This window comes from Oncorhynchus nerka, linkage group LG10 (genome assembly GCF_034236695.1).
Source record: "Oncorhynchus nerka isolate Pitt River linkage group LG10, Oner_Uvic_2.0, whole genome shotgun sequence".
In the NCBI taxonomy this organism is placed as follows: domain Eukaryota; kingdom Metazoa; phylum Chordata; class Actinopteri; order Salmoniformes; family Salmonidae; genus Oncorhynchus; species Oncorhynchus nerka.
In genome coordinates, this window is record NC_088405.1 from 42,628,892 (window position 1) to 42,656,496 (window position 27,605).

General features: G+C 41.1%; 1 protein-coding gene across 1 annotated transcript; it reads right to left on the minus strand.

Annotated features, from left to right (window-relative positions):
* Nucleotides 1-1,785: 1,785 nt before the first annotated feature.
* si:ch211-223a10.1 (putative ZDHHC-type palmitoyltransferase 6) lies at nt 1,786-23,041 on the minus strand. The gene is made up of 10 exons (XM_029669964.2): nt 22,728-23,041; nt 15,736-15,871; nt 15,210-15,320; nt 11,837-11,969; nt 11,268-11,446; nt 10,977-11,050; nt 10,670-10,832; nt 10,473-10,558; nt 6,913-7,103; nt 1,786-2,951 (listed from the first exon to the last, which is right to left on the minus strand). Exons 1-10 carry the CDS (start codon nt 22,837-22,839, stop codon nt 2,475-2,477), a joined length of 1,662 nt encoding a protein of 553 aa, XP_029525824.1. The 5' UTR covers nt 22,840-23,041; the 3' UTR covers nt 1,786-2,474.
* Between the last annotated feature and the right edge of the window lie 4,564 nt (nt 23,042-27,605).

The window sequence follows — 27,605 nt, forward strand, 5'->3', positions numbered from 1 at the left end:
TTTTCCACATTTTTGTTACAGCCTTATTCTAAAATGGATTAAATAAATAAAAATACTCAATCTACACACAATACCCCATAATGACAAAGCGAAAACAGGTTTTTAGAAATGTTTGGAAATGTATTAAAAATGCAAAACAGAAAAACCTTATTTACATAAGAACCCTTTGATAACAGAGACTCGAAATTGAGCACAGGTGCATCCTGTTTCCATTGATCCTCCTTGAGATGAGTCCACCTGTGGTAAATTCAATTGATTGGACATGATTTGGAAAGGCACACACATCTATATAAAAAGGTCCCACAGTTGACAGTGCATGTCTGAGCAAAAACCAAGCCATGAGGTCGAAGGAATTGTCCGTAGAGCTCTGAGACAGGAATATATCGAGGCACAGATCTGGGGAAGGGTACCAAAAAAGTTCTGACAGAGCTCAATAGTTATTTTGTGGAGATGGAAGAAGGGCCTTGGTCAGGGAGGTGACCAAGAACCCGATGGTCACTCTGACAGAGCTCCAGAGTTCCTCTGTGGAGATGGGAGAACCTTCCCGAAGGACAACCATCTCTGCAGCACTCCACCAGTCAGGCCTTTATGGTAGTGGCTAGATGGAAGCCAAATCCTCAGTGAAAGGCACCTGACAGCCCACTTGGAGTTTGCAAAAAGGTACCTAAAGACTCTCAGACCACGAGAAACAAGATTCTCCGGTCTGATGAAACCAATATTTAACTGTTAGGCCTGAATGCCAAGCGTCATGTCTGGAGGCTACCTGGCACCATCCCTACGGTGAAGCATGGTGGTGGTAGAAGCATGCTGGCAGGGAATAGAAGACTAGTCAGGATTGAGGCAAAGATGAACAGAGCAAAGCACAGAGAGATCCTTGATGAAAACCTGCTCCAGAGTTCTCATGACCTCAGACTGAGGTGAAGGTTCACCTTCCAACAGGACAATGACCCTAAGCACACAGCGAAGACAATGCAGGAGTGGCTTCAGGACAAGCCTCTGAATGTTTTGGGAGTGGCCCGGACTTAGTCCTAATCGAACAGCCCCGGAGAAACCTGAAAATAGCTGTGCGTTGCTGCACCCCATCAAACCTGACAGAGTTTGAGAGGATCTGCAGAGAAGAATGGGAGAAACTCCCCAAATACAGGTGTGCCAAGCTTGTCGCGTCATACCCAATAAGAATCGAGGCTGTAATCGCTGCCAAAGGTGCTTCAACAAAGTACTGAGTAATGGGTCGGAATACTTATGTAAATGTAATATATATATATATTTTTTTTTATTGGGTATTGTGTATAGATTGAGGGGAAAAAACTATTTAATACATTTTAGAATAAGGCTGTAACCTAACAAAATGTGGAAAAAGTCAAGGGGTTAGAATACTTTCCGAAGGCACTGTACAGTATATTCATTACCTGACTACACCACGCTTAGATGGCTACTGAATCATCATCCTTTAATCTAGCAATATGTCCCCATTGAGGAAATCAGTGAGAGTAACGGGAGATGACTGGATGTGGTCTGTTAGCAGTGCTGAGTCTTGGTTTTGCTATTAGAGTAGGTCAGAGTCACGACATGTTATTAGCCAATGTTAACATGTGACGAAGGTGGTTTCACATGTCGAACCACTCTTGCCTAATAAGTCATTTTGCCTGAGACCTGTAGACTTGTGTTAGCTCCCTGAACTAACATAGCCATACGATTAGCCAAATTACATTGTACTTATAAGCTAAAGTCTAGTCACTGTTACCTATGGTTTACGCCACCAATAACATAAAAGCACGTATCACATCATCATTATTACTCTTTATTTAAGTAAAAAGAAACCGGTCACGTTTCAAGTGACCAGTTATCTCCCATGAAACACTGTTTTAAATACACCAATGCATTCAAATGTAAAACAGAAAGCTAACTCCACGGGATATACTGTAGTAAAATAGTGGGATCCTTCACAGGACAGCACAAGATCAGCTGTTCATAAACTAGCTACATTGTTGTAGAAGTACTGTCAGCTTTAAAATAGCTCAGAGCATCACATAAAACTAGCTCTACATGTACTGTATACATAGGAAATGCTTAACCAGGACATAGTGTTAAGTCAGTGCGTTATGTGAGGAGTGTGACATGTTGATTTGTTAGCTGGCAAGATTTCGGCATTCAGTCTACTGTAGTCTATATGTTAAAAGTATAATTTTTCAATACCTATGTTCAAGTATAAAGTTTAAACAGATGTATTGACGGCCACACCCCCAAAGACAATCTAAGGAATCTCTAATGTTAAGATCTATTACAACCAATTCTGGTCTACACACCACTTGTTATATGTTTAATAGCGGTATTAGCTTCCCAAGGTAATGCCTAGACTCTAGCTCACCATGCTAACAGTCTCACAGATGATCCAGTTGGTTTCAAGAATGGAATATAGAATTCATATATACATTGTTCTTCATTATACCACAGGTTTTTAGAGTGCATATTGTCTAAATGTCTATGGAGATATTGTCCTCCGTCTGTCCATAATCTAACCGTCTCCTCCCCTCCAATAGGAAGGTAAGAACCGTTGTCCAGCGGTGTCCTAGTGACCGTTGCCGAGTCTCGCAGGTAGGTTTGAAGTAGGTTGTAGTCCCCATGGCGATGGCATCAAACTGTTCTGTCAACAGCCAAGCCTCCCAAAGGATTGTCAGAGCGTTCATTATTGTCAATGTGACCACCCAGAACTGTGCAGCTACTGCCCTAACCAACGACTGGTCCTCAAGGGACACCACCACCACATACAGGTGGTAAATTGCCGCAGCCACAAAAATGAGGTGTGCTGCGGCCATGGAGAGGATGAAGATGATGAAGAGGCGGTGGTTTCCCCTACCAATGCAGCGGTTCAGGAACAGGCAGTGGTGGTCGTAATCCCTCACACACACATCACACAATTTGCAGTGTTTAGTATGGTCCGGCTGGAACAACTAGAGAAGAGAGGGAACAGCAGTGAGAAACACTTCCTGTTTGAGTGGTTAACTTGAGAAGGGATAGATGCGGACCAGATTGGTGCACATTTAGCACATTTGATCTAGCAAAGTGGATATTTCAAATCCGTCACGATTTATGTATTTAAGTTACATTTGGATATATGTCCGTTTTCGTGCATTAAAATGTAGAAGATGTCCCTTTTCAGATTTAGAAGAAGTGACTACTAAATGCTAATTCCCGTTTGTATAAATCGATGGTGGTAGTCAGTTTTTTTTTTTAACCAATGCAGTTGATTGGTAATGATATGAACATGTGTTGGGGTTGACATCCATACAAGCATTATACTCCAATTTGTGCCTCAACAGAGTGAAATATGCCTAAATGTAGGCACATTTTGCTGGAGGGCAATGGGGAGACTGGTTCTTTCCCCCACGTGTTTCCATGGTTATGTTCGAGTGACTTGTTTATCGCATCTACGCACTTCTATAAATCATATCATAAACACAACTGTTTTAAGCAGGGGTTGGAACCGGCTCAGGGAAAATAACTGAAAACTGTAAAATAACGAAATTTGAGGAACAGAACCAGAGCGAAAGTGATCTATACTATTCCATAACAGAACAGTTATTTTAAAAGCATTGGAACCGGTTAACGTTCTGAGCATTATTTTTTTCAGTCCCACAAAAAACGCAACAAGGAGTCTATGCAAAGCCCTTGCTGTCACTCAAACTTATTCCAGTGTCTGCCTGCCAGCTGGAAGTTTTTAACAGTGTGTAGGCTACCTGCCTCTCCCCTCCCTCGGAAGCATAGTCTACGGCAGCTACTGACATTACAAGCATGATTAAAAAATTAGGGAGATTTTTTATATTTTTTATTAGAAGAATGGATTTACTTTTCAATGCTAGTTACAGATACCACAGTTATCACGTTTCACAATGGATTTATTAACTACAGAAAGGTAAGACGTGTTATTTTAATTCTCTAAATCCAACGTTAGTTAAACCAACTCGCTGAAGTTCAAAGACATTCAAAAGTTCCTTCATATAAGCCACTCCACCGTATGTATAATTCCATGGGCCTTGTTCAGATAATGTATGTCATAACAACAAGATGCCCAGCGCTCTCTGTGAAATTTCAGTTGCATCTCGCACACCCTACACTTGTTGTCCAACGCATGTAGCTACATAGTAAGCTGTTATATCCATTGGTTAAGTAATTTAATGTCTAGCTAAATGTACAAAAATATAGTTTTGAGGTTTAAAAAGGAACAGAAAGAAACGATATAAACCGTTACTATGTTTTGGTTAGAACCGATTCAGAACTTTATTTTTCTGGTCGGAACGGAATCCAAAAAAATGATGGCTTACGGTCCAAACACTTAGACACACCCTAACCCCTCAGCCTTCAAATGAAGTGGACATTTCTGTTGACGTCTCATGACGTCTGAGGAGTATACACTTGGAGGGCTAAGAAAGGTCCCTATATCTTGACAAAAACATAGGTAAAGCGGTTGACCAGGTGCTTTTCAACTTCACCTGGAAAAATCGTACACATTATATTAGGAAATTTGTCGTTATGAACACATATGAATATGGTGGACAAAATGTTGTAGATTTTCCTACTTTGATTAATACTTTTAAGATAAATTGTAAAGAATCCTACTTCAATTTGGAATTTCATCCCTCATTATTTCTTCTCGCGTTTTGGTGGCTTCAATTTTGTTACTTTGTAACTATAACATTGATAAGATTCCTGCAAAATGATCTGCTTTTCATAGACAAGTATTCGTAGCGTGGCCGTTAACATATAAACATAATTTTTCCCCTCATAGGTATTTCATTTGGAACAGTAAGGACATTTTGTATAGAAAGTCTTTATTTTTTAACAACTGGTTCAATAATCATATCCTGCTGGTGAGTCAACTTTTTAATGCAGAAAGATTGTTACTCAATTATGAGGATTTTTTTTATCTCGTTACAATATCCCTGTAACACCTAGAGAGTTCGCCATAGTCTTTGATGCTATTCCATCTGGAACTCTCATGTTATTTAGAGGTGTAACCAGACCTCACCTTCCTGACCTACCTTCTCTTAATCCAGTTGACTCTCCAATAGGGAAAATATGTTTCTCTCCTTGCTCCCTCAGAACAACAGATCTATACGTGCTTTATTTCAAAGGGATATTGTATCCATCCCTTATGTCACAAGTTAATGGAATACATTATCTGTTGGGAAAAAAGTATGGTTATTACCACACATACTTGCTTGTTAACAAGGTCAAAGGAGGTCCCTTTCAGAATGATCCATAAGTATTACCCAGCGAATCATTACCTGAAGAAAGTCAAAAAATACATTAACATTGATTGTACTTTTTGTGTTGAGCACCCAGAAACAGTTTCACATTTATTTTGGCATTGTCTACATGTAAAACAATTATGGAAAGATATTCACGGTTTTATAATTGTTAATATTCTTGATGACTTTTGTTTTTTAATGGGATAATGTGCTGTTCGGTTTCCTTAATCATAAGAAAGAAAAACAATTTTACCTTATAAATCGAATTGTGCTAATGGCAAAATTTCATATTCAAAAATGTAAATTCACTAATAAAAAAAACACTGTTCTCTATAAGGAATTCGAGCATTATATTAAGACCATTATACATTATTTTAATAAGAAAGCTGTTAAAACAATCAATATGTGTGCATCTTTTAAGGTCTTTCCATAATCTGTCATTTGTTGTACCCCCTAGCATATGTTATCATTGTCTGTATAGTTATTGTATGTATACTGATTTTTCTCCAAAAAAAGAAAAAGACAGGAATGATTTTTAAATGGGCCACCCTTGGCTGGAAATTTGTCACTCATTCATCACGCGATGATTGTGTTTCCAGCCACCGGTAACTTGTGGGTGCTTTATATGCACTACAGTCAATTATGAGTGTATGTCTACATATTAAATATTTCATTATTGATATAAGCCTACTGTATAATAGCTAGCAAATAAATTAGCTAACTAACGTTAGCCTGCCTAGCTGGAACTTCTGAACAAGGGAAATGTTTCATCTCTACAATTTCCAAAAGATAACCAAACAAAACCATTTACTTTTTACGTAGTAGCAAAATGTCTAACTTATTTGCATTCGTTTATACTTACTTGTATGTTGACTTCTCCATTGATATTTTTAAAAAAAGAAGAAGTTTTCGCAGACTTTTCTTAGCGGATGTACAATCGTCGCAAATTGAATTATGGGGAGTTTCAGGCCAGGAGTGAACATAAATGGTACACTCACAAAGCTGACTAAAAACGAGGGCTGAGGGGCTTACGTTACAAACTTCCCTTGCTTGGCTAATCATTTGGACCACCCACCAAGATGGCGACGGGGATTCCCCCAAGGGCATAAGGCGAGGGTAAGTGGACGAGGGTCTGTCTTTTAAGTGTTTGGACTGCAACCGATGGTTCTGTTCAGAATGAAACGATTGGAAAGTAATTTTGGTTCCAAACCCTGGTTTTAAGTGACAGTGTTGGCAATTCCCAAAAAATACACGAAATTCAATTAAGTAACAATATATTTTACATTTGAACAAAACATTTACAGAAAACTCAGCTTATTACATCTGCTGCTATTGATGAACACCACTGTAAAACATTTTTATTTTTAATTTTTAAGTTGAGTTAAGTTTTTAATCAAGGCAATCTGCTGCAACACGATTTTTAGTTAACAAAATTTTGGGGCAGGAAAGTTCTGGGTACATAGATTCCTTTGTTGTCTCAACACATTTGCCAAAGTTGAGTAATCTAGATAAAGAAAACTGCCGGCTGGATCGAGGCGCTGTTTGGTGAGCATTTAGGAAATGTAGTTCTCTGTGGATGTGCACAGTTTTGTTCGGGAATATGGAGGATGGATGAAAAAAAGATGTGGGAAAAGGCATTGATTAATGGATTGGTTCTCCTCACCTCACAGTAGATGCAGAACCTCTGAGGATTCTGTTTTTTCTCCAGCAGGTCTGCTATGGAGGAGAAGCGAGGATCTGCATCTCCCGGTCCCAGCTCCCCAGGATCCTGGGTTAGAATCTTCCAGAACATGGCCAAAACCATAGAGAACTGGACCAGCGACACATGACCCAGAACACTATCCCCCCACAAGCGTCACAGCGGGTTAAGGCTCAACCAACAATATACTACATGTAGGCCACACATTTTTTATATACAGTGGGGCAAAACGTTATTTAGTCAGCCACCAATTGTGCAAGTTCTCCCACTTAAAAGGATGAGAGGCCTGTAATTTTCATCATAGGTACACTTAAACTATGACAGACAAAATGAGAAAAAAAATCCAGAAAATCACATTGTAGGATTTTTTATTAATTTATTTACCAATTATGGTGGAAAATAAGTATTTGGTCAATAACAAAAGTTTCTCAATACTTTGTTATATACCCTTTGTTGGCAATGACAGAGGTCAAACGTTTTCTGTAAGTCTTCACAAGGTTTTCACACACTGTTGCTGGTATTTTGGCCCATTTCTCCATGCAGATCTCCTCTAGAGCAGTGATGTTTTGGGGCTGTTGCTGGGTAACACGGACTTTCAACTCCCTCCAAAGATTTTCTATGGGGTTGAGATCTGGAGACTGGCTAGTCCACTCCAGGACCTTGAAATGCTTCTTACGAAGCCACTCCTTCGTTGCCCGGGTGGTGTGTTTGGGATCATTGTCACGCTGAAAGACCCAGCCACGTTTCATCTTCAATGCCCTTGCTGATGGAAGGAGGTTTTCACTCAAAATCTCACGATACATGGCCCTATTCATTCTTTCCTTTACACGGATCAGTTGTCCTGGTCCCTTTGCAGAAAAACAGCCCCAAAGCATGACGTTTCCACCCCCATGCTTCACAGTAGGTATGGTGTTCTTTGGATGCAACTCCGCATTCTTTGTCCTCCAAACACGACGAGTTGAGTTTTTACCAAAAAGTTATATTTTGGTTTCATCTCACCATATGACATTCTCCCAATCTTCTTCTGGATCATCCAAATGCTCTCTAGCAAACTTCAGACGGGCCTGGACATGTACTGGCTTAAGCAGGGGGACACGTCTGGCACTGCAGGATTTGAGTCCCTGGCGGCGTAGTGTGTTACTGATGGTAGGCTTTGGTCTCAGCTCTCTGCAGGTCATTCACTAGGTCCCCCCGTGTAGTTCTGCGATTTTTGCTCACCGTTCTTGTGATCATTTTGACCCCGCGGGGTGAGATCTTGCGTGGAGCCCCAGATCGAAAGAGATTATCAGTGGTCTTGTATGTCTTCCATTTCCTAATAATTGCTCCCACAGTTGATTTCTTCAAACCAAGCTGCTTACCTATTGCAGATTCAGTCTTCCCAGCCTGGTGCAGGTCTACAATTTTGTTTCTGGTGTCCTTTGACAGCTCTTTGGTCTTGGCCATAGTGGAGTTTGGAGTGTGACTGTTTGAGGTTGTGGACAGGTGTCTTTTATACTGATAACAAGTTCAAACAGGTGCCATTAATATAGGTAACGAGTGGAGGACAGAGGAGCCTCTTAAAGAAGAAGTTACAGGTCTGTGAGAGCCAGAAATCTTGCTTGTTTGTAGGTGACCAAATACTTATTTTCCACCATAATTTGCAAATAAATAAATAAAAAATCCTACAATGTGATTTTCTGGATGTATTTTTCTCATTTTGTCTGTCATAGTTGAAGTGTGAAAATTATAGGCCTCATCTTTTTAAGTGGGAGAACTTGCACAATTGGTGGCAGACTAAATACTTTTTTGCCCCACTGTAGATATTTATACACATATATATTTACATACACTCACTTAGTATTTGGTAGCATTGCCTTTAAATTGTTTAACTTGGGTAGCCTTCCACAAGCTTCCCACAATAAGTTGGGTGAATTTTGGCCCATTCCTCCTGACAGAGTTGGTGTAACTGAGTCAGGTTTGTAGGCCTCCTTGCTCGCACACGCTTTTTCAGTTCTGCCCACAAATGTTCTATGGGATTGAGGTCAGGGCTTTGTGATGGCCACTCCAATACCTTGACATTGTTGTCTTTCAGCCATTTTGCCACAACTTTGGAAGAATGCTTGGGGGTCATTGTGCATTTGGAAGAAAAGTAATTTTTCCAACAATTGTTTACAGACAGATTGTTTCACTTATTATTCACTGTATCACAACTCCAGTGGGTCAGAAGTTTACATACACTGAGTTGACTGTGACTTTAAACAGCTTGGAAAACTCCAGAAAGTGTCATGGCTTTAGATGCTTCTGATAGCCTAATTAACATAATTTGAGTAAACTGGAGGTGAACATGTCGATGTATTTCAAAGCCTACCTTCAAACTCAGTGCCTCTGTTTGACATCATGGTTAAATCAAACAAAATCTGCCAAGACCTCAGAAAAAAAATAGACCTCCACAAGTCTGGTTCATCCTTGGTACCACATTCAATAGTATGCAAGTATAATCACCATGGGAGCACGCAGCTATCATACCGCTCAGGAAGGAGACGCGTTCAGTCTCCTAGAGATGAACGTACTTTGGTGCGAAAAGTGCAAATCAATCCCAGAACAACTGCAAAGGACCTTGTGAAGATGCTGGAGGAGACCGGTACAAAAGTATCTATGTCCACAGTCAAACGAGTCCTATATTGACATAAACAAAAATAGAACTCTTTGTTGTGGGGGTGTTTTGTTGCAGGAGGGACTGGTGCACTTCACAAAATAGATGGCATCATGAGTGAGGAAAATTATGTGGATTTATTGAAGCAACATCTCAAGACATCAGTCAGAAAGTTAAAACTTGGTCGTAAATGGGTCTTCCAAATGGACAATGACCCAAGCATACATTCAAAGTTGTGGAAATTGGCTTAAGGACAACAAAGTCAAGGTATTGGAGTGGCCATCACAAAGCCCTGACCTCATCTTGTAGACATTTTGTGGGCAGAACTGAAACAGCGTGTGCAAGCAAGGAGGCCTACAAACCTGACTCAGTTACACCAGCTCTGTTAGGAGGAAAGGGCCAAATGTCACCCAACGTATTGTAGGAAGCTTGTGGAAGGCTACCCGAAACGTTTGACCCAAGTTAAACAATTTAAAGGCAATGCTACCAAATACTAATTGAGTGTATGTAAACTTCTGACCCACTGGGAATGTGATGAAAGAAATAAAAGCTGAAATAAATCCTTTTCTCTACTATCATTCTGACATTTCACATTCTTAAAATAAAGTGGTGATCCTAACTGACCTAAGACAGGGAATTTTTACTATGTTTAAATATTTGGAAATGTGAAAAACTGAGTTTAAATGTATTTGGCTAAGGTATATATAAACCTCCGACTTCAACTGTATGTATACATTAGGCAGTAAATCAAATCAAATTTATTTATATAGCCCTTCGTACATCAGCTGATATCTCAAAGTGCTGTACAGAAACCCAGCCTAAAACCCCAAACAGCAAGCAATGCAGGTGTAGAAGCACAAGCAGTACAGTATCACTGTAAGATAAAGGATATTAGGCGGCAGTATTTTGTAGTAGAAACAGACTAGAGAGTGGAACAGTCCAGCTATCATAGTCCCTAGGTAGACGGGATTGGCCAACCTGCAACACAACAGTTAATGGAACAAAGAACAATACAATGGATGAATATAATGTATAACGCAGACATACACAAACACACAGTTAGAATGCACATAGACACACAGTCTGTACCTCTGGTAGGTGGTCATGCGGTGTAACTGGGAGAAAATACTCCTGGCCAGCCAAGGGAAGAGGACGGCGCACGTTATCCCTCCGTAGCCCCCCAACATCGCTGCGATAATCAGAATCACTCCTCCGATCAGACACGGGAAGAATAATGTCCAGTAGTACAGGACTGGACGCACGCACACACACACAAACAAAGATCCACGCATGCACGGATACACACAGAAACAATTATACACATGAACATGATTCGTTGGCACACAATGTTTATTACAGTTAAACTTATCACAGAGACTAAAGGCGTAGCACTAACTTGGGGACTCGTCAGGTTTGCTGAAGGGTGGCTCCTTCATGTAGCGGGTCAGTAGTTTGGCCAGCTGCAGATGTCTGTGGAAATACAACCCCAACACAGAAAGTGATGGTGGTATGGCAATGGGACAGAAGAGGTTGACAGTGTGATATATTCCTGGGTGGTATTTGTCACACAATGGAAAACATTTTAAAACTTTTTGCAACTGAAAATAAAAGTCCCTGTTTTTGTCTGTTGTCCTCCGTTTTGTGCCTAATTAATACCCAGGTAAAGGTTAGAGCTATTGCGACCCACCTGAATGTCCTTCCCTGCCTGCAGAGGTCCAGAGGCGTGTGTCCGCTGTAGGTCTTCAAGTGTAGTATCCTGAAGCCTGATCTCTGTAGCAGCGTCCAACACATCTCTATACAGCCTCTCTCTGATGCCACATGGACCGCTGTCAACCCATCCTCATCCACAGTCTCCACCATACACCTCTGACACACACACACACAAAAAACATATTTTAAATAGTGAGGCAGCAATCCTAAGTAGTTGAAGGGTACTGCAGCCGAGTGCTCCATCGGGCCCCAGCTCTTTCAGCAAGCAGCGTATGTTACAGAGGTTGTGTACTTGTTCACCTCTGACTGACTTGAACAGACCTGCCTGGAAATATGGTGGAACTCCCACTTTCCTCCGCCTTCACTAATTTAAAAGATTTTACATTTGTGGGAAGTAGTGAATGAGTGCACACTCCAGGAGAAAGGAGATATCGTGACGCACCTAACTCTGTAAGGTAAACTCCATAGCGAAACTCCCCAATAGAAGGGGAACATGGAAGTCATCATCAGACTTACTCTCCAAGCAAGTAAGTGTGTCCACCTCACCTTGTTTCGGAGCAGGTAGCGGATCACCTCGGTGTTGCCAGCATCAGCAGCCAGGTGTAGAGGTGTGACATTGTACATGTCTCCATCGCACCACCTGAACATTCCCGTCTCCCACAGGTACTGCATCGCAACACTAGGAGACACGACGCGGGGTAAGTGTGCGCGTTTGTGTGTGTGCGTGCGGGCGTGACATATGTTACTGATGCACAACACACATACATACGTGGTTCGAGAAAAAGTATGTGAACCCTTTGAAATGACCTGTACTTCTTGATAAATTGGTCTTAACATTTGATTGGATCTTCATCTAAGTCACAATAATAGACAAACACAGTCTGCTTAAACTAATAACTCAAACAATAATATGTTTTTATGTCTTTATTGAAAACACTGTAAACATTCACAGTGCAGAGTGGGAAAAGTATGTAAAACCTTGGACTTAATAACGGGTTGACCCTCCTTTGGCAGCAATAACCTCAGCCAAACATTCTGTAGTTGTGGATCAGACCTGCACAATGGTCAGGAGGAATTTTGGACCATTCCGCCTTACAAAACTGTTTCAGTTCAGCAATATTCTTGTGATGTCTGGTGTGAACCACTCTCGAGGTCATGCCACAGCATCTCAATCGGGTTGAGGTCAGGACTCTGACTGGGCCACTCCAGAAGGACTATTTTCTTCTGTTGAAGCCATTTAGTTGATTTACTTCTGTGTTTTGGGTCGTTGTCCTGTTGCGTCACCCAACTTCTGTTGAGCTTCAATTGGTGGACATATAGCCTTACATTATCCTGCAAAATGTCTTGTTAAACTTGGGAATTCATTTCTCCGTCGACAATAGTATGCTGTCCAGGCCCTGAGACAGAAAAGCAGCTCCAAACCATGATATTCCCTTCACCATACTTTACAGTTGGCATGAGGTTGATGTTGGTGTGCTCCTTCCATTCAACTCAACTTTTGTTCCATCTGTCCACATTATATCTTGCCAGTAGCACTGTGGAACATCCAGATGCTCTTTTGCGAACTTCAGATGTGCAGCAATGTTGTTTTTTTTAGACGGCAGTGGCTTTTTCCGTGGTGTCCTCCCATGAACACCATTCTTGTTTAGTGTTTTACGTATCGTATACTCATAAACAGAAATGTTAGCATGTTCCAGAGATGTCTGTAAGTCTTTAGATGACACACACCTCATTGAGCATTCTGCACGGTGCTCTTGCAGTTATCTTTGCAGGACGGCCACTCCTAGGGAGAGTAGCAACAGTGCTGAACTTTCTCCATTTATAGACAATTTGTCTTAGTGGACTGATGAACATCAATACTTTTAGAGATACTTTCGTAACCCTTTCCAGCTTTATGCAAGTCACATTTTTTAAATCTCGGGTCTTCTGAGATGTCTTTCGTTCGAGGCATGGTTCACATCAGGCAAAGCTTCTTGTGAAGAGCAAACTCAACATTTTGTGAGTGTTTTTTAAAGGGTAGGGCAGCTCTAACCAACATCTTCAATCTCGTCTCATTGATTGGACTCCACATTAGCTGACTCCTGACTCCAATTAGGTTTTGGAGAAGTTATTAGCCTAGGGGTTCACATACTTCTTCCAACATACACTGTGAATGTTTAAATTATGTATTCCAATAGAGACAAGAAAAATACAATAATCTGTGTGTTATTAGTTTAAGCAGACTGTGTGTCTGTTGTTGTGATTTAGATGAAGATCAGATATAATTTCATGACCAATTGATGTAGAAATCCAGATAATTTCAAAGGGTTCACATATAGTTGAAGTCGGAAGTTTACATACACGTATGTTGGAGTCATTAAAACTCGTAAAACTGCACGTTTTTTCAACCACTCCCCAAATTTCTTGTTAACAAACCATAGATTTGGCAAGTCGGTTAGGACATCACTTTGTACATGACACAAGTAATTTTCCCAACAATTGTTTACAGACAGATTATTTCACTTATAATTCACTGGATCACAATTCCAGTGGGTCACTAGTTTACATACACTAAGTTGACTGTGCCTTTTTAAACAGCTTGGAAAATTCCAGAAAATGATGTCATGGCTTTAGAAGTTTCTGATAGGCTAGTTGACATCATTTGAGTCAATTGGAGGTGTACCTGTGGATGTATTTCACCGTTACTGAACCAGACAGGACTGACAAAAAAAATGCTCTTCACTGACGAGTCGCGGTTTTGTCTCACCAGGGGTGATTAGAGTGGTTAGAGCGTTGGACTAGTAACCGAAAGGTTGCAAGATAAAATCCCAGAGCAGACAGGGTAGAAATCTGTAGTTCTGCCCCTGAACAAGGCAGTTAACACACTGATGGTCGGATTCGCGTTTATCGTCAAAGGAATGAGCGTTACACCGAGGCCTGTACTCTGGAGTGGGATCGAGGCTCCATCATGGTCTGGGGTGGTGTGTCACATCATAAATGGACTGAGCTTTTTGTCATTGCAGGCAATCTCAATGCTGTGCGTTACAAGGAAGTCATCCTCCTCCCTCATGTGGTACCCTTCCTGCAGGCTCATCCGGACATGACCCTCCAGCATGACAATGCCACCAGCCATACTGCTCGTTCTGTGTGTGATTTCCTGCAAATAAGGAATGTCAGTGTTCTGCCATGGCCAGCAAAGAGCCCGGATCTCAATCCCATTGAGCACGTCTGGGACCTGTTGGATCGGAGGGTGAGGGCTAGGGCCATTCACCCCAGAATTGTCCGGTGTCTTGGTGGAAGAGTGGGGTAACATCTCACAGCAAGAACTGGCAAATCTGGTGCAGTCCACGAGGAGATGCACTGCAGTACTTAATGCAGCTGGTGGCCACACCAGATACTGACTGTTACTTTTGATTTTGACCCCCCTTTGTTCAGGGACACACTATTTCATTTCTGTTAGTCACATGTCTGTGGAACTTGTTCAGTTTATGTCTCAGTTGTTGAATCTTGTTATGTTCATACAAATATTTACACATGTTAAGTTTGCTGAAAATAAACAGTTGACAGTGAGAGAAGGTTTCTTTTTTTTGCTGAGTGAAGACTTTTGACCTGAGTGAAAACATTTGACCTCTGTCATTGCCAATAAAGCGTATATAATAAAGTATTGAGATAAAGTTTTGTTTATTGACCAAATACTTATTTTCCACCATAATTTGCAAATAAATTCATTAATGTGATTTTCTGGATTTTTTTTCTCATTTTGTCTGTCATAGTTGAAATGTACCTATGATGAAAATGACAGGCCTCTGTCATCTTTTTAAGTTGGAGAACTTGCACAATTGGTGACTGACTAAATACTTTTTTCCCCCACTGTATACACACACACACACGTGTAATATTATGTAGCTGTGTGTGTGTGTGTGTGTGTGTGTGTCCTTACATGTTGCCTCCAGACACTCCATGGTGCAGGGCGGTTTTTCCCTGATGGTCTACTATGCGTAGATCAGCTCCATGCTGCATAATCTGGTGCATCACATATACATTACCATGCCTGGAGAGACACAGACATTACAGTCAATAATAATTACTAGCATTAATAGTACAATTAATTCTTTACTAGTGCTAGGAACACAAGCTTTTCGCTACACCCGCTAAATATGTGTATGCGACCAATACAATTTGATTTGCACTTGATCACTCCCCCTCAAGGATTTCAAAGCATTGGACTGATGTAAGCACAGGCTGGAAGGAGGTTCCACCATATTTCTTACACCAGTCCATTCCTTTCACATCAATGAGGGGGAGTGTACAAGTACACATTTCAGGGAGAAGAGGGAGAGACAGGGGCATTTCTAGATGCTCCAGGGGCCCAACACACTTCCCCTAGTCCCTTTCCATAGATCTAATATTCAATCCATTAAAATCTGCAGATACTGACGTGGTAGGAGACAGGTAGTGTTACTGACCTGCAGGCTAAATGGAAGGCCGTCATTCCTGCATCACAGGTCAGGTTGGGGTCAGCTCCATTGCTTAGCAACAGGTTAACTATCCAACGGTTACCTTGGAGGGCCGCAAAGTGGAGAGGAGTGAAACCACCCCAGCCTACACACAGACGCAGATACAGACCGACACACAAAGATGATTAGGGTGCTATAACTGTAAATGATCACATTTATTTTATTACTTAGTCACTTCCAACCTAACCACCCAAAGAGCAGTAGGTCTACTATTGTCTCTATACCACAGTCTTTTTAGCTGCTGTGACTTCCTGCCATACTGTCACAGGAGATCTATCTGAAAGGATAGACTGATTATCAATGATCTGAGATGAGTAGTTAAACTAGACATGACAAAATCCCAACAAGAGACATCAGCAGTCAGCTTTCAGCAGTCATCTAAGAACAGTGAGTGGTGATGCATTCTGGAACTGTGATGGAATGCTGGACCTTAAATTTTGTATGATTTTAAACCAGGTGGAATATGGCCAGTAGTGGTGATAAGATGGTAAGATTGGCACACACACACACACACACACACACACACACACACACACACACACACACACAAAAAATAAAGGAAACACTAGAATAACACATCCTAGATCTGAATGAATGAAATATTCTTATTAAATACTTTTTTCTTTACATAGTTGAATGTGCTGACAACAAAATCACACACAAATTATCAATGGAAATCAAATTTATCAACCTATGGAGGTCAGGATTTGGAGTCACACTCAAAATTAAAGTGGAAAACCACACTACAGGCTGATCCAACTTTGATGTAATGTCCTTAAAACAAGTCAAAATTAGGCTCAGTAGTGTGTGTGGCCTCCACGTGCCTGTATGACCTCCCTACAACGCCTGGGCATGCTCCTGATGAGGTGGCGGATGGGCTCCTGAGGGATCTCCTCCCAGACCTGGACTAAAGCATCTGCCAACTCCTGGACAGTCTGTGGTGCAACGTGGCGTTGGTGGATGGAGCGAGACATGATGTCCCTGATGTGCTCAATTGGATTCAGGTCTGGGGAACGGGCGGGCCAGTCCATAGCATCAATGCCTTCCTCTTGCAGGAACTGCTGACACACTCCAGCCACATGAGGTCTAGCATTGTCTTGCATTAGGAGGAACCCAGGGCCAACCGCACCAGCATATGGTCTCACAAGGGGTCTGAGGATCTCATCTCGGTACCTAATGGCAGTCAGGCTACCTCTGGCGAGCACATGGAGGGCTGTGCGGCCCCCCAAAGAAATGCCACCCCCCACCATGACTGACCCACCGCCAAACCGGTCATGCTGGAGGATGTTGCAGGCAGCAGAACGTTCACCACGGCGTCTCCAGACTCTGTCACGTCTGTCACATGTGCTCAGTGTGAACCTGTTTTCATCTGTGAAGAGCACAGGGCGCCAGTGGCGAATTTGCCAATCTTGGTGTTCTCTGGCAAATGCCAAACGTCCTGCACGGTGTTGGGCTGTAAGCACAACCCCCACCTGTGGACGTCGGGCCCTCATACCACCCTCATGGAGTCTGTTTCTGACTGTTTGAGTAGACACATGCACATTTGTGGCCTGCTGGAGGTCATTTTGCAGGGCTCTGGCAGTGCTCCTCCTGCTCCTCCTTGCACAAATGCGGAGGTAGCGGTCCTGCTGCTGGGTTGTTGCCCTCCTACGGCCTCCTCCACGTCTCCTGATGTATTGGCCTGTCTCCTGGTAGCGCCTCCATGCTCTGGACACTACGCTGACAGACACAGCAAACCTTCTTGCCACAGCTCGCATTGATGTTCCATCCTGGATGAGCTGCACTACCTGAGCCACTTGTGTGGGTTGTAGACTCCGCCGCATGCTACCACTAGAGTGAAAGCACCGCCAGCATTCAAAAGTGACCAAAATATCAGCCAGGAAGCATAGGAACTGAGAAGTGGTCTGTGGTCACCACCTGCAGAACCACTCCTTTATTGGGGGTGTCTTGCTAATTGTCTATAATTTCCACCTGTTGTCTATTCCATTTGCACAACAGCATGTGACATTTATTGTCAATCAGTGTTGCTTCCTAAGTGGACAGTTTGATTTCACAGAAGTGTGATTGACTTGGAGTTACATTGTGTTGTTTAAGTGTTCCCTTTATTTTTTTGAGCAGTGTATATAAACATATACATATGTATCAATATCTGCTGCCTGTAACAAAGCAATTTGCTCATGCATGTTTGATGCTGCAAAGCAATAGCTGTGTGAAAAAGGCTTCTGGAAAAGCTCTGACAACAGTCATCTCAATATGATCACCTCTGACATACCGTAATTTCCGCACTATAAGCCGCTACTTTATTCCCACGCTTTGAACCTCGCGGTTTATACAATGACGCGGCTAATTTATGGATTTTTCCCGCTTTCACAAGATTCATGCCGCCAAAAAAACTGAGCACCGTCACATAATGTGACGTAAATCGAGCGCGCTCAAACTTCCCATCATTCTGATTACGGTAGTAATTTTGTCACCCTCATCATGGCAAGGACACGGAGAAATGCATATGATGCAGCTTTCAAGTTGAAGGCGATCGATCTGGCTGTTGGAAAAGGAAATAAAGCTGTTGCACGGGAGCTTGGCCTTAATGAGTCGATGATAAGACGTTGGAAAGCAGCGTGAGGAACTGACAACAACAGCTTTCAGAGGGAAGAAAAGCAGATGGCCCAAAGTATTTGCAGCCACTCGACATCAGTGTAAATCGTGCATTTAAGGTGGCGCTCCTTGTTCAGTGGGAGGCTTGGATGACAAGTGGGGAGAAATCCTTCACTAAAACGGGCCGCATGCGAAGAGCAACTTATGGTCAAGTCTGCCAGTGGGTCCTGACAGCGTGGAGCATTGTCAAAAAATCCACTATCATCAACGAGATTCGAAAGGCTGGACTGCTGCGTGTTGAAGGGGCAGCATGAGCTCAGCGGGGTATTTGCCTCCGGATGAAAGTGACGAGAGCGACAATGAAAATGATCCAACATCGGATGAAGCAATTCTGAGGCTATTCAACTCCGACACCGAAGGAGATGGCTTCAGTGGTTTCAGTGCACAGGAGGAGGAAGATAGTGACCAATGACTTTCTTGGTAGGCCACTGTTTAATTTTTTGTTACAAGCCGTGTTTCGTTTAAAGGCTGTGTAAAGTTCATTTGTTTCAATGTACCGGTAGGCACCTGCGGCTTATAGACATGTGCAGCTTATTTATGTACAAAATACATATTTTTTAATAATTCAGTGGGTGCGGTTTATATTCAGGTGAGCTTAATAGTCCAGCAATTACGGTACTTATTATTCAGCATTTACTTATAGAAGTTAAGAACAAATTCCCGAGAATAACGATATGATAATTTAGGCACACTACCGGATGTGGCCTTAGAATAGTGTGGTTAGCCCAAAGTCGGTTTCCTCCTTAACTGAAGGCGGCGGGAGAAAATGAAAAAAGATGCATACATTCTTTATGAAACACCTTTTTCCACTACCATGCTAGAGTGGCTATTGCTAGTCCCGGATGTCGCGTACCGCGTTAAGCCAAGTACCACGTTAAGCAAATCAAGTTGCAGCAGTCTGTATTTTCACCCCTGGTCTGATAGTTTCAAAATGAAAAACAGCCCAAGGCCATTATTCCTCCTCCTCCACCAAACTTTACAGTTGGCACTATGCATTGGGACAGGTGGCATTTTCCTGGCTTCCGCCAAACCCAGATTTGTCTGTCGGACTGCCAGATGATCCAACCTAAGTGTATATAAACTTCTGACTTCAACTGTATAAAGAAACGTCCTCTCACCGTCAACTGTGTTTATTTTCAGCAAACTTAACATGTGTAAGTATTTGTATGAACATAAGATTCAACAACTGAGACATAAACTGAACAAGTTCCACTGACATGTGACGAACAGAAATGGAATACTTTTTCCCTGAACAAAATCAAAAGTAACAGTCAGTATCTGGTGTGGCCACCAGCTGAATTAAGTACTGCAGTGCATCTCCTCCTCATGGAGGCACTAGATTTGCCTGTGATGTCTGGTGAGGACCTGCCTTACAACAGGCCTACAAGCCCTCAGTCCAGCCTCTCTCAGCCTATTGCAGACAGTCTGAGCACTGATGCAGGGATTGCGCGTTCCTTGTGTAACTCAGGCAGTTGTTGCCATCCTGTACCTGTCCGGCAGGTGTGATGTTCGGATGTACCGATCCTATGCAGGTGTTGTTACACATGGTCTGCCAATGCAAGCACGATCAGCTGTCCGTCCTGTCTCCCTGCAGTGCTGTCTTAGGCATCTCACAGTACGGACATTGCAATTTATTTCCCTGGCCACATCTGCGGTCCTCATGCCTCCTTGCAGCATGCCTAAGGCACGTTCACGCAGATGAGCAGGGACCCTGGCCATCTTTCTTTTGGTGTTTTTCCAGAGTCAGTAGAAAGGCCTCTTTTAGTGTCCTAAGTTTTCATAACTGTGACCTTAATTGCATACCGTCTGTAAGCTGTTAGTGTCTTAATGACCGTTCCACTGGTGCATGTTCATTAATTGTTTATGGTTCACTGAACAAGAATGGGAAACCGTGTTTAACATTTTTGGGATAGGGGGCAGCATTTTCACTTTTGGATGAATAGTGCGCCTACTCTGTCCCAGATGCTAATATAATAACATATTATTATTAGTATTGGATAGAAAACACTCTGAAGTTTCTAAAACTGTTGGAATGATGTCTGTGAGTATAACAGAACTCATATGGCAGGTGAAAAGTGTCAGAGCTACAGTGCTGTTTGTCAGACCAGAAGACATCCTTAAAATTGTCTTCTCACAAAAACATCTGTAGGATTAGAACAGTTTGGCCTACAAACGAACCCCTCTATAGAAAGGGGTGAATCTCACGAACACGTTTTGCTCTATGACACCCCCCCCCCCCTCCCAAACTGACACGGGACTCGTTTAAAGGTAACCCATATAAATGAATGGAAGTACGTTGGTAGTTTTGTGACTGTCTTTTTTAATGAATGTGTTATTCAATGTATTTATATGGGCTATACTGTAGTAGTAAAGGCCAAATTGTATATTTTAACTTTTTTGTTTTTAAATATATATTTTTTGATACCTAAAGGGGTCCCACAATTGCAAATCAAATAGCTAAATGATCCATGGTATGACCTTCTTAAAACAATTCCATATGTCAGCTTAGAACCAACAACATTGTAGTTACTCCACAATAATAGCCTAAATGACAGGGTGACAAGAAGTATATATATTCCAAAAATTAATACAAAGCGTTATATTTTGGTCAAATCCAACACATCACAGTGCAATTCTTCATATTTTCAAGCATGGTGGTGGCTGCATCATGTTCTGAGTGTGCTTGTTGTTGGCAAGGACTATAATATTTTGGGGGATAAAAATAAACAGAATAGAGGTAAGCACAGGCAAAATCCTAGAGGAAAATCTGGTTCAGTATGCTTTCCAACGCAAGGCCAAATATACGCTGGAGTTGCTTACCAAGACAACATTGAATGTTCCTGAGTGGTCAAGATATAGTTGGCTTGAAGATCTATTGCAAGACTTTAAAATGGCTGTCAAGCAATTATCAGCAACCAACTTCACAGAGCTTGAAGGGTTTTTATAAGAATAATGTGCAAATATTGTACAATCCAGGTGTGCAAAGCTCTTAGAGACTTACGCAGAAATACTCACAGCTGTAATCACTGCAAAAAGGTGATTGTAACATGTATTGACTCAGGGCTTGAGTACTTATGTAATCAAAATATAGTGTGTATGTATGTATATATATTTTTTTTTACAAAAAAGTTTGAATTTGTCTTCCACATTACATTTTTTTGTATAGATCGTTGACAAAAAAATTACAATTAAATCCATTTTAATCCGACCTTGTAACACAACAAATTGTGTTACAAGGTCGGATTAAAATGGATTTAATTGTAATATTTTTGTGGAAAAAGTCAAGGGGTGTAAATACTTTCTGAAGGCATTGTATATACAGTGCATAGTTATATTATTCTAAAATTGATTGGAAAAAAATCCTGATCAATCTACACACAATACCGCATAATGATAAAGTGAAAACGGGTTTAGAATTGTTAGCTAATTTATAAAAAAAAAAAAAAACAGATACCATATTTAAATAAGTATTCAGACCCTTTGCTATGACTCTAAATTGAGCTCAGGTGCATCCTGTTTCCATTGATCATCCTTGAGTCCACCTCTGGTAAAAATGGTCAATTCAATTAAGTCAAGTCAATTAAGAACAAATTCTTATTTACAATGAAGGGATGGGGGCTGGGATGAAACATTTAAATGTAGGACAAAACACAGATCACGACAAATGACACCACAAATCTACATAAAGAGAGACCTAAGACTACAGCACAGCATGGCTTGGGGGCCCGAGAGCTGATGCTCCGGTACCGTTTGCCGGACGGTACCAAAGTGAAAAGTCTATGGCTTGGGTGGCTGGAGTCTTTTACAATGTTTCGGGTCTTCCTCTGTTTTAGTAGCAAAGCGGTACTGTTTGGACTAATGATTACACCCCAGGGTTGAAAAAAAAACGGACCGCTGCAACCAAATTGACAGAACACAGTATGCGACATCCGGGACAAGCATTGTAGTATGGTGTTTCATAAATACAGTATGCGTATTTCCCTGTTTTCTTCTCGCCATTAAATCGAGTTAAAGGGGAAATAGACTCCTTTGCAGCCTGAATGGACAATGTTATGTACGAACCGCTCCACGGGGATACATATACTTGTATAGCCGGCTGCGCACGAAAAGGGTTGGGTTTGTTGAAATTGTCTCGGAAGCGAAAATATCTAGCTACCAGGCCTGTCCTGAGAACAGTCTTGGTTTCCACAAATGCTCTTCTTCAATGTGGTAGGCTTTTGGATTAATAAAAAAATCATTCCCCAAATGTGTGCACAGTAAATGCATAGGCAGGCCTATAAACGTACCTTTCTCTTTGAGGATAGATCGATCATGTTGAATGAAATGTGCACACTGATCAATGTTCCCTCGTTGGATACAGTCAAAAATGTCCCCGTCGATCCTAGGCATCGGATGCATAATGCGAATACTGTGACGCCTGACTATCACTCTGTCAATGTAAACAACATATCTTTACAGAGACGATACATTGTAACACCAATCATACGTTCATTTAGTAAAGACCCTTGTCTATCAAGGATTTACATTTTTTTGTTGTTGTCTTTAAACTGTCTGCAGTCACGCATGCATGCTACGTTCACGTTAGATTAGACTGCAGTTGGCAGGACGGACCCCGCCTAGCGCATCTGAATAGATATAGACACACGTGACCCGGCTCTGAGTTTTCCTCATCACGACTTGTGTTCCTAGAAGATTTTCTTTGAAAAGAAACGACTATTAATGTTAATTTGAGAGACTCTGATGTTTATGTTTTATTTTGATCCAAATGATATGGACCCTGATTTAACTTTCATTGTTAATTTGTTTATCTTTCATGGGAGATTATTTATCCATAAAATGAAGTGGGCAGAGAACAAACCCCCCTTCACATTATTTAAGATATCATTTAAATATTATTTTGAAATGATCAGTAAATGTAAAAACAAAAAAGCATTACGCACGATAAAAGTATTTAACAAAATTAAAAATCAATCTTGATATGTAATACCCCTGTCTGTGAGGTTTATGTACTCTTGTTTGTATATTTCTGTTTTTTGTATTTGTTGTATTCATAATATATATGTATTTTTAACTTGTGTTCCTAGAAATAAAACCATGCAGTGCTGGCTGCAACCTGGTCACAGAGTATTTAGTATTATTCTGTATGTAAACCCAATACTCTCCATCTATATGTTACGTTTCGTATGGTATTATTTTGTGGATGTCCATCATCTATTACTTACTATGTTACGAATTACAATTTGTATGATATGTTATGAATTTTCTAAAGCTAAAAAATGTTACAATTTTGCTAAACATATGACATTTGACTAATTCCAGTTTGTTGTGGCTAACGTTAACTAGGTGTCTAGATGGCTAAAGCTGACGTTAGCAAGCTGGCTAACATTAACTAGGCTAGGTGTTAGTATAAAGGGTTAAGGTTAGGGGAAGGGTTAGCTAACATGCTATGTAGTTGTAAAGTAGCTAATTAGCTAAATAGTAAAGTTGTCCATGAGATTCGAATATGAAACCTTTGATTGCTAGACGTAACCTTCTGTCATATTTAACCATATCAAACATAGCATATCAATCATACTATTTTTACGGTCCCGGATTTACTTTTACTGTTACGTCTAGTCTATGAGACCAGGCTGCGTATATGGATTTGTTGATTTATATCAGAGAAACTGAAAATCTCAATAATAAATCTCTTCCATTGAAAGACATATTTAAAATGAATGTTGCTGGCATAGCCAACACTATGTTTAGCTAACAGTACAAAAAGTTTCTACCGTAGCTTGCAAAGTAAACATTATCAGCCAACAGTGCGCAATTTATCCATTGTCAGGATAATCCATCCACCTGACAAGTGTGGCATATCAAGAAGCTTATTAAACAGCATGATCATTGCACAGATGCACCTTGTGCTGGGAACAATAAAAGGCTACTCTAAAATGTGCAGTTTGTCACACAACACAATGCAACAGATGTCTGAAGTTTTGAGGGAGCATGCAATTGACATCTTGACTGCAGGAATGCCCACCAGAGCTGTTGCCAGAGATTTTATGTTAATTTCTCTACCATAAGCCACCTCCAACGTCGTTTTAGAGAATTTGCCAGTACGTCCAACCGGCCTCACAGCCCTTTTGTGTGGAAAAACTCATTCTGATTGTCTGAGCCTGGCTCCCAAGTGGGCGGGCGTATGCCCTCCCAGGCCCACCCATGGCTGTGCCCCAGCCCAGTCATGTGAAATCCGAAGATTAGGGCCTAATTAATATATTTAAATTGACTGATTTCTTCATATGCACTGTAACTCAGCAAAATCTTTGCAATTGTTTCATGTTGCGTTTATATTTTGGTTCAGTATGGTTGTCAATGGTTTTAGCGGAGCTGGGGGTCTACTTGCCCCTAGGTTCAAAACCAGTAGAATATTCCAACCCATATGGACAACGCTGTAGAGCTGCCTAAAAAAGAACACAAGAATTGGGTTTTATTGAAATAATAAACTCTGAAGAAATACAGTATGTTGGTAATGTTTAATAATAACCACTTGTTGAATTTACTGTTAAGAAAGTCAGTGGCTAAAAGTAGGGGATGCAAAAGACATAGTTAATGGGAATTTTACTGGACAGTTCGAGCGAAAGATACAATGTATAGGCCTTATTTTATGATAATCCAGGGTTGTAATTCTCATCAGTACCCGCTGCTCATTTGAAGTTTACACACCACAAGATGGTGCTATCTACCAGGACTAGTGGCAGGCTTCTCACACAGCACTACTATAGTGAGAGCCATGTACTTCTTCACCCATTAAAAAAACTACAGTATTACACAAAGTGATTGCCTTTGATGTACAGTTATTTATTATCTATTTTATAGTACCTAGAGTGTATATTAAGTGAGAATAAACTATCAGTACTTATAACGTAATGATTCATATGGACACATTTCCATATCTTGAGGTGTATAGGGAAGTGCAATATCACAGAAAATATTGTTGTTGATGTTTGGCAACACTTTTCCCCTGCTATCATCATCATCAAGATTAGTAACATGACAGGTCTATAACAAGCCAAACAGGTCTCAATGTGGAGTGAGGGACCAGAAGGGAAAAGGAGCAGCAGGAGGCTCCCACGGGATGAAGGAGGAAGATGGTGGAAACAGATGTTCTGTTTGAAAACTAATGGTGGGTCGGGTGAAGATGAGAGTACAGAGAGTGAGAGGGAGAGGGCTACAGTCGTGAAAAGTAAAGGAAACAAAATCAATGTTGCCTGGAGGATTCGTTCGAAGTCACGAGGAGTATCATGGAAGAGTTGGGTAAGGTGACGTCGGTGAGAAGAACAAGCCCTGTTCTTACTCGGATTTTGTGTGTGTTCCGCGGAACAGAAGAAGTGTGCTTTTGTGACATGGTGGGTTTGGGCCCAGGTACAGAGAATGGACCAGGAATCAATGGTTCAGGATAAACATAAATTACTTTCCTGAAAATAAGGTAAAAGAAGGATCACAGTAATACTGGAAAAACCAACAAGGACTCAAAAACTTACTCAGGCGACAAACACACAGAGCAACCGAAATCACGCTTCTGCAAACATGGACAGAAAACACAGCTCTTTTCAAAGGGAAATCATAATGAAATGATAAGCAACACCTGAGTAACAAAGAAAGTATCTAGGGTTGTCTCTGCCACCCTCTGGTGCCTGAAAGAACCATGACAGCTTTGTGCCCCAAAAATATTTTTGAATGGAATGTTTTGTGTATGGATTTCCAAAGCAGGGCGCCTGTCAAGGGGGTTATTTATGGAGGTTGCGCAGGAATTAGATTGGGAAATCACATACAATATGCCACATCCACCTTATCAAGATACGTTTTGTTCCGTAAGAGATAAAACAATTCTCTATAAACATCCTGGTTACCAAAACCCTGAGAAGGCGTCTAGCTTTAAGAAGTATTTATCCCATGCCATCTCCCCAAATATCAACCCCCCCCTGGTAGGCAGCTAAAATACTTGTTCTCTTTTCGATCCATACACAGCCTGAGAGAGCCGCCTTTCTTCTCAACTATTACTAGTGAGTGGACCCATTCAGGGTATCTAAGGACTCGAGCTTCAGTGGCTCTGCTTTTAGCTTGTCTCTTAGGGATAATGGTACCTTTCTAGGTGCATGGATCACTGGTCTATTTGGCTGCTGTAACTTGATTTCGTGCTGCACCTTGAGTTTTCCTATTCTCTCAAAAACCTCAGCATATGCATTCTCAAAATGAGTCATTTGACAATTCACTGTAAGTACTGGATTCACTAGATCCAGTAAGTTACATGACTTTAACCCAATGATGAGTGGTTTGTCACTCTTTAATATGGCAAAAGGAACCTTTTGATGTTTACCATCTACCTCCAGCACAAATTGAAGTTGCAATTACTTCACCACTGTAAGATTGAAGTCCTTAGCCTTTTTTGGGGGGCTCCCCTCTTGACTGTGAAGAGAAAAATGCAATTCTCCACATTCTGCCATGGGGCGGAGAGAAGATTGCAAGTTTATAACACATTTCCGGCAATTCTACACATTTTGCAATGACTTATGCCAATATAGCATAAGAGATTTTTTGTTTTGTTTTACAGCTCATTTCCTACAAATCTACCCATTTTGACATGGGGTGGAGAGAAATGTTTGCAGTTAGAAACAAATTTCCTGCAATTCTACACATTTTGTAATGACTTATGCAATGTTAATATGATATACAGTGTATTTGGAAAGTAATCAGACCCCTTGACTTTTTCCACATTTTGTTACGTTACAGCCTTATTCTAAAATGTATTCAATACCAAATGTTCCTCATCATTCTACACACAATACTCCATAATGACAAATTGAAAAACTGTTTTTTAGAAATGTTTGCAAATGTAATAAAATAGAAAACAGAAATACCTTATTTACATACAGCTGAAGTTGGAAGTTTACATACACTTAGATGAATTAAAACTCGTTTTTCAACCTCTCCAAAAATGTCTTGCTAACAAACTATATTTCTGGCAAATCGGTTAGGACATCTACTTTGTGCATAACACAAGTCATTTTTCCAACAATTGTTTACAGACAGATTATTTCACTTATAATTCACTGTATCACAATTCCAGTGGGTCAGAGGTTTACATACACTAAGTTGACTGTGCCTTTAAACAGCTTGGAAAA

Bases quoted from the DNA above. Each gene is read 5' to 3' on its own strand.
- si:ch211-223a10.1 (XM_029669964.2), bottom strand. From the start codon at position 22,839: ATGCATCCGATGCCTAGGATCGACGGGGACATTTTTGACTGTATCCAA. The intron at 11,447-11,836 runs GTGAGGTGGACA...TGTGTGTGTCAG, and splicing joins GCTACCTGCTCCGAAACAAG to AGGTGTATGGTGGAGACTGT. The intron at 11,051-11,267 runs GTGGGTCGCAAT...GTATTTCCACAG, and splicing joins AGGCAGGGAAGGACATTCAG to ACATCTGCAGCTGGCCAAAC.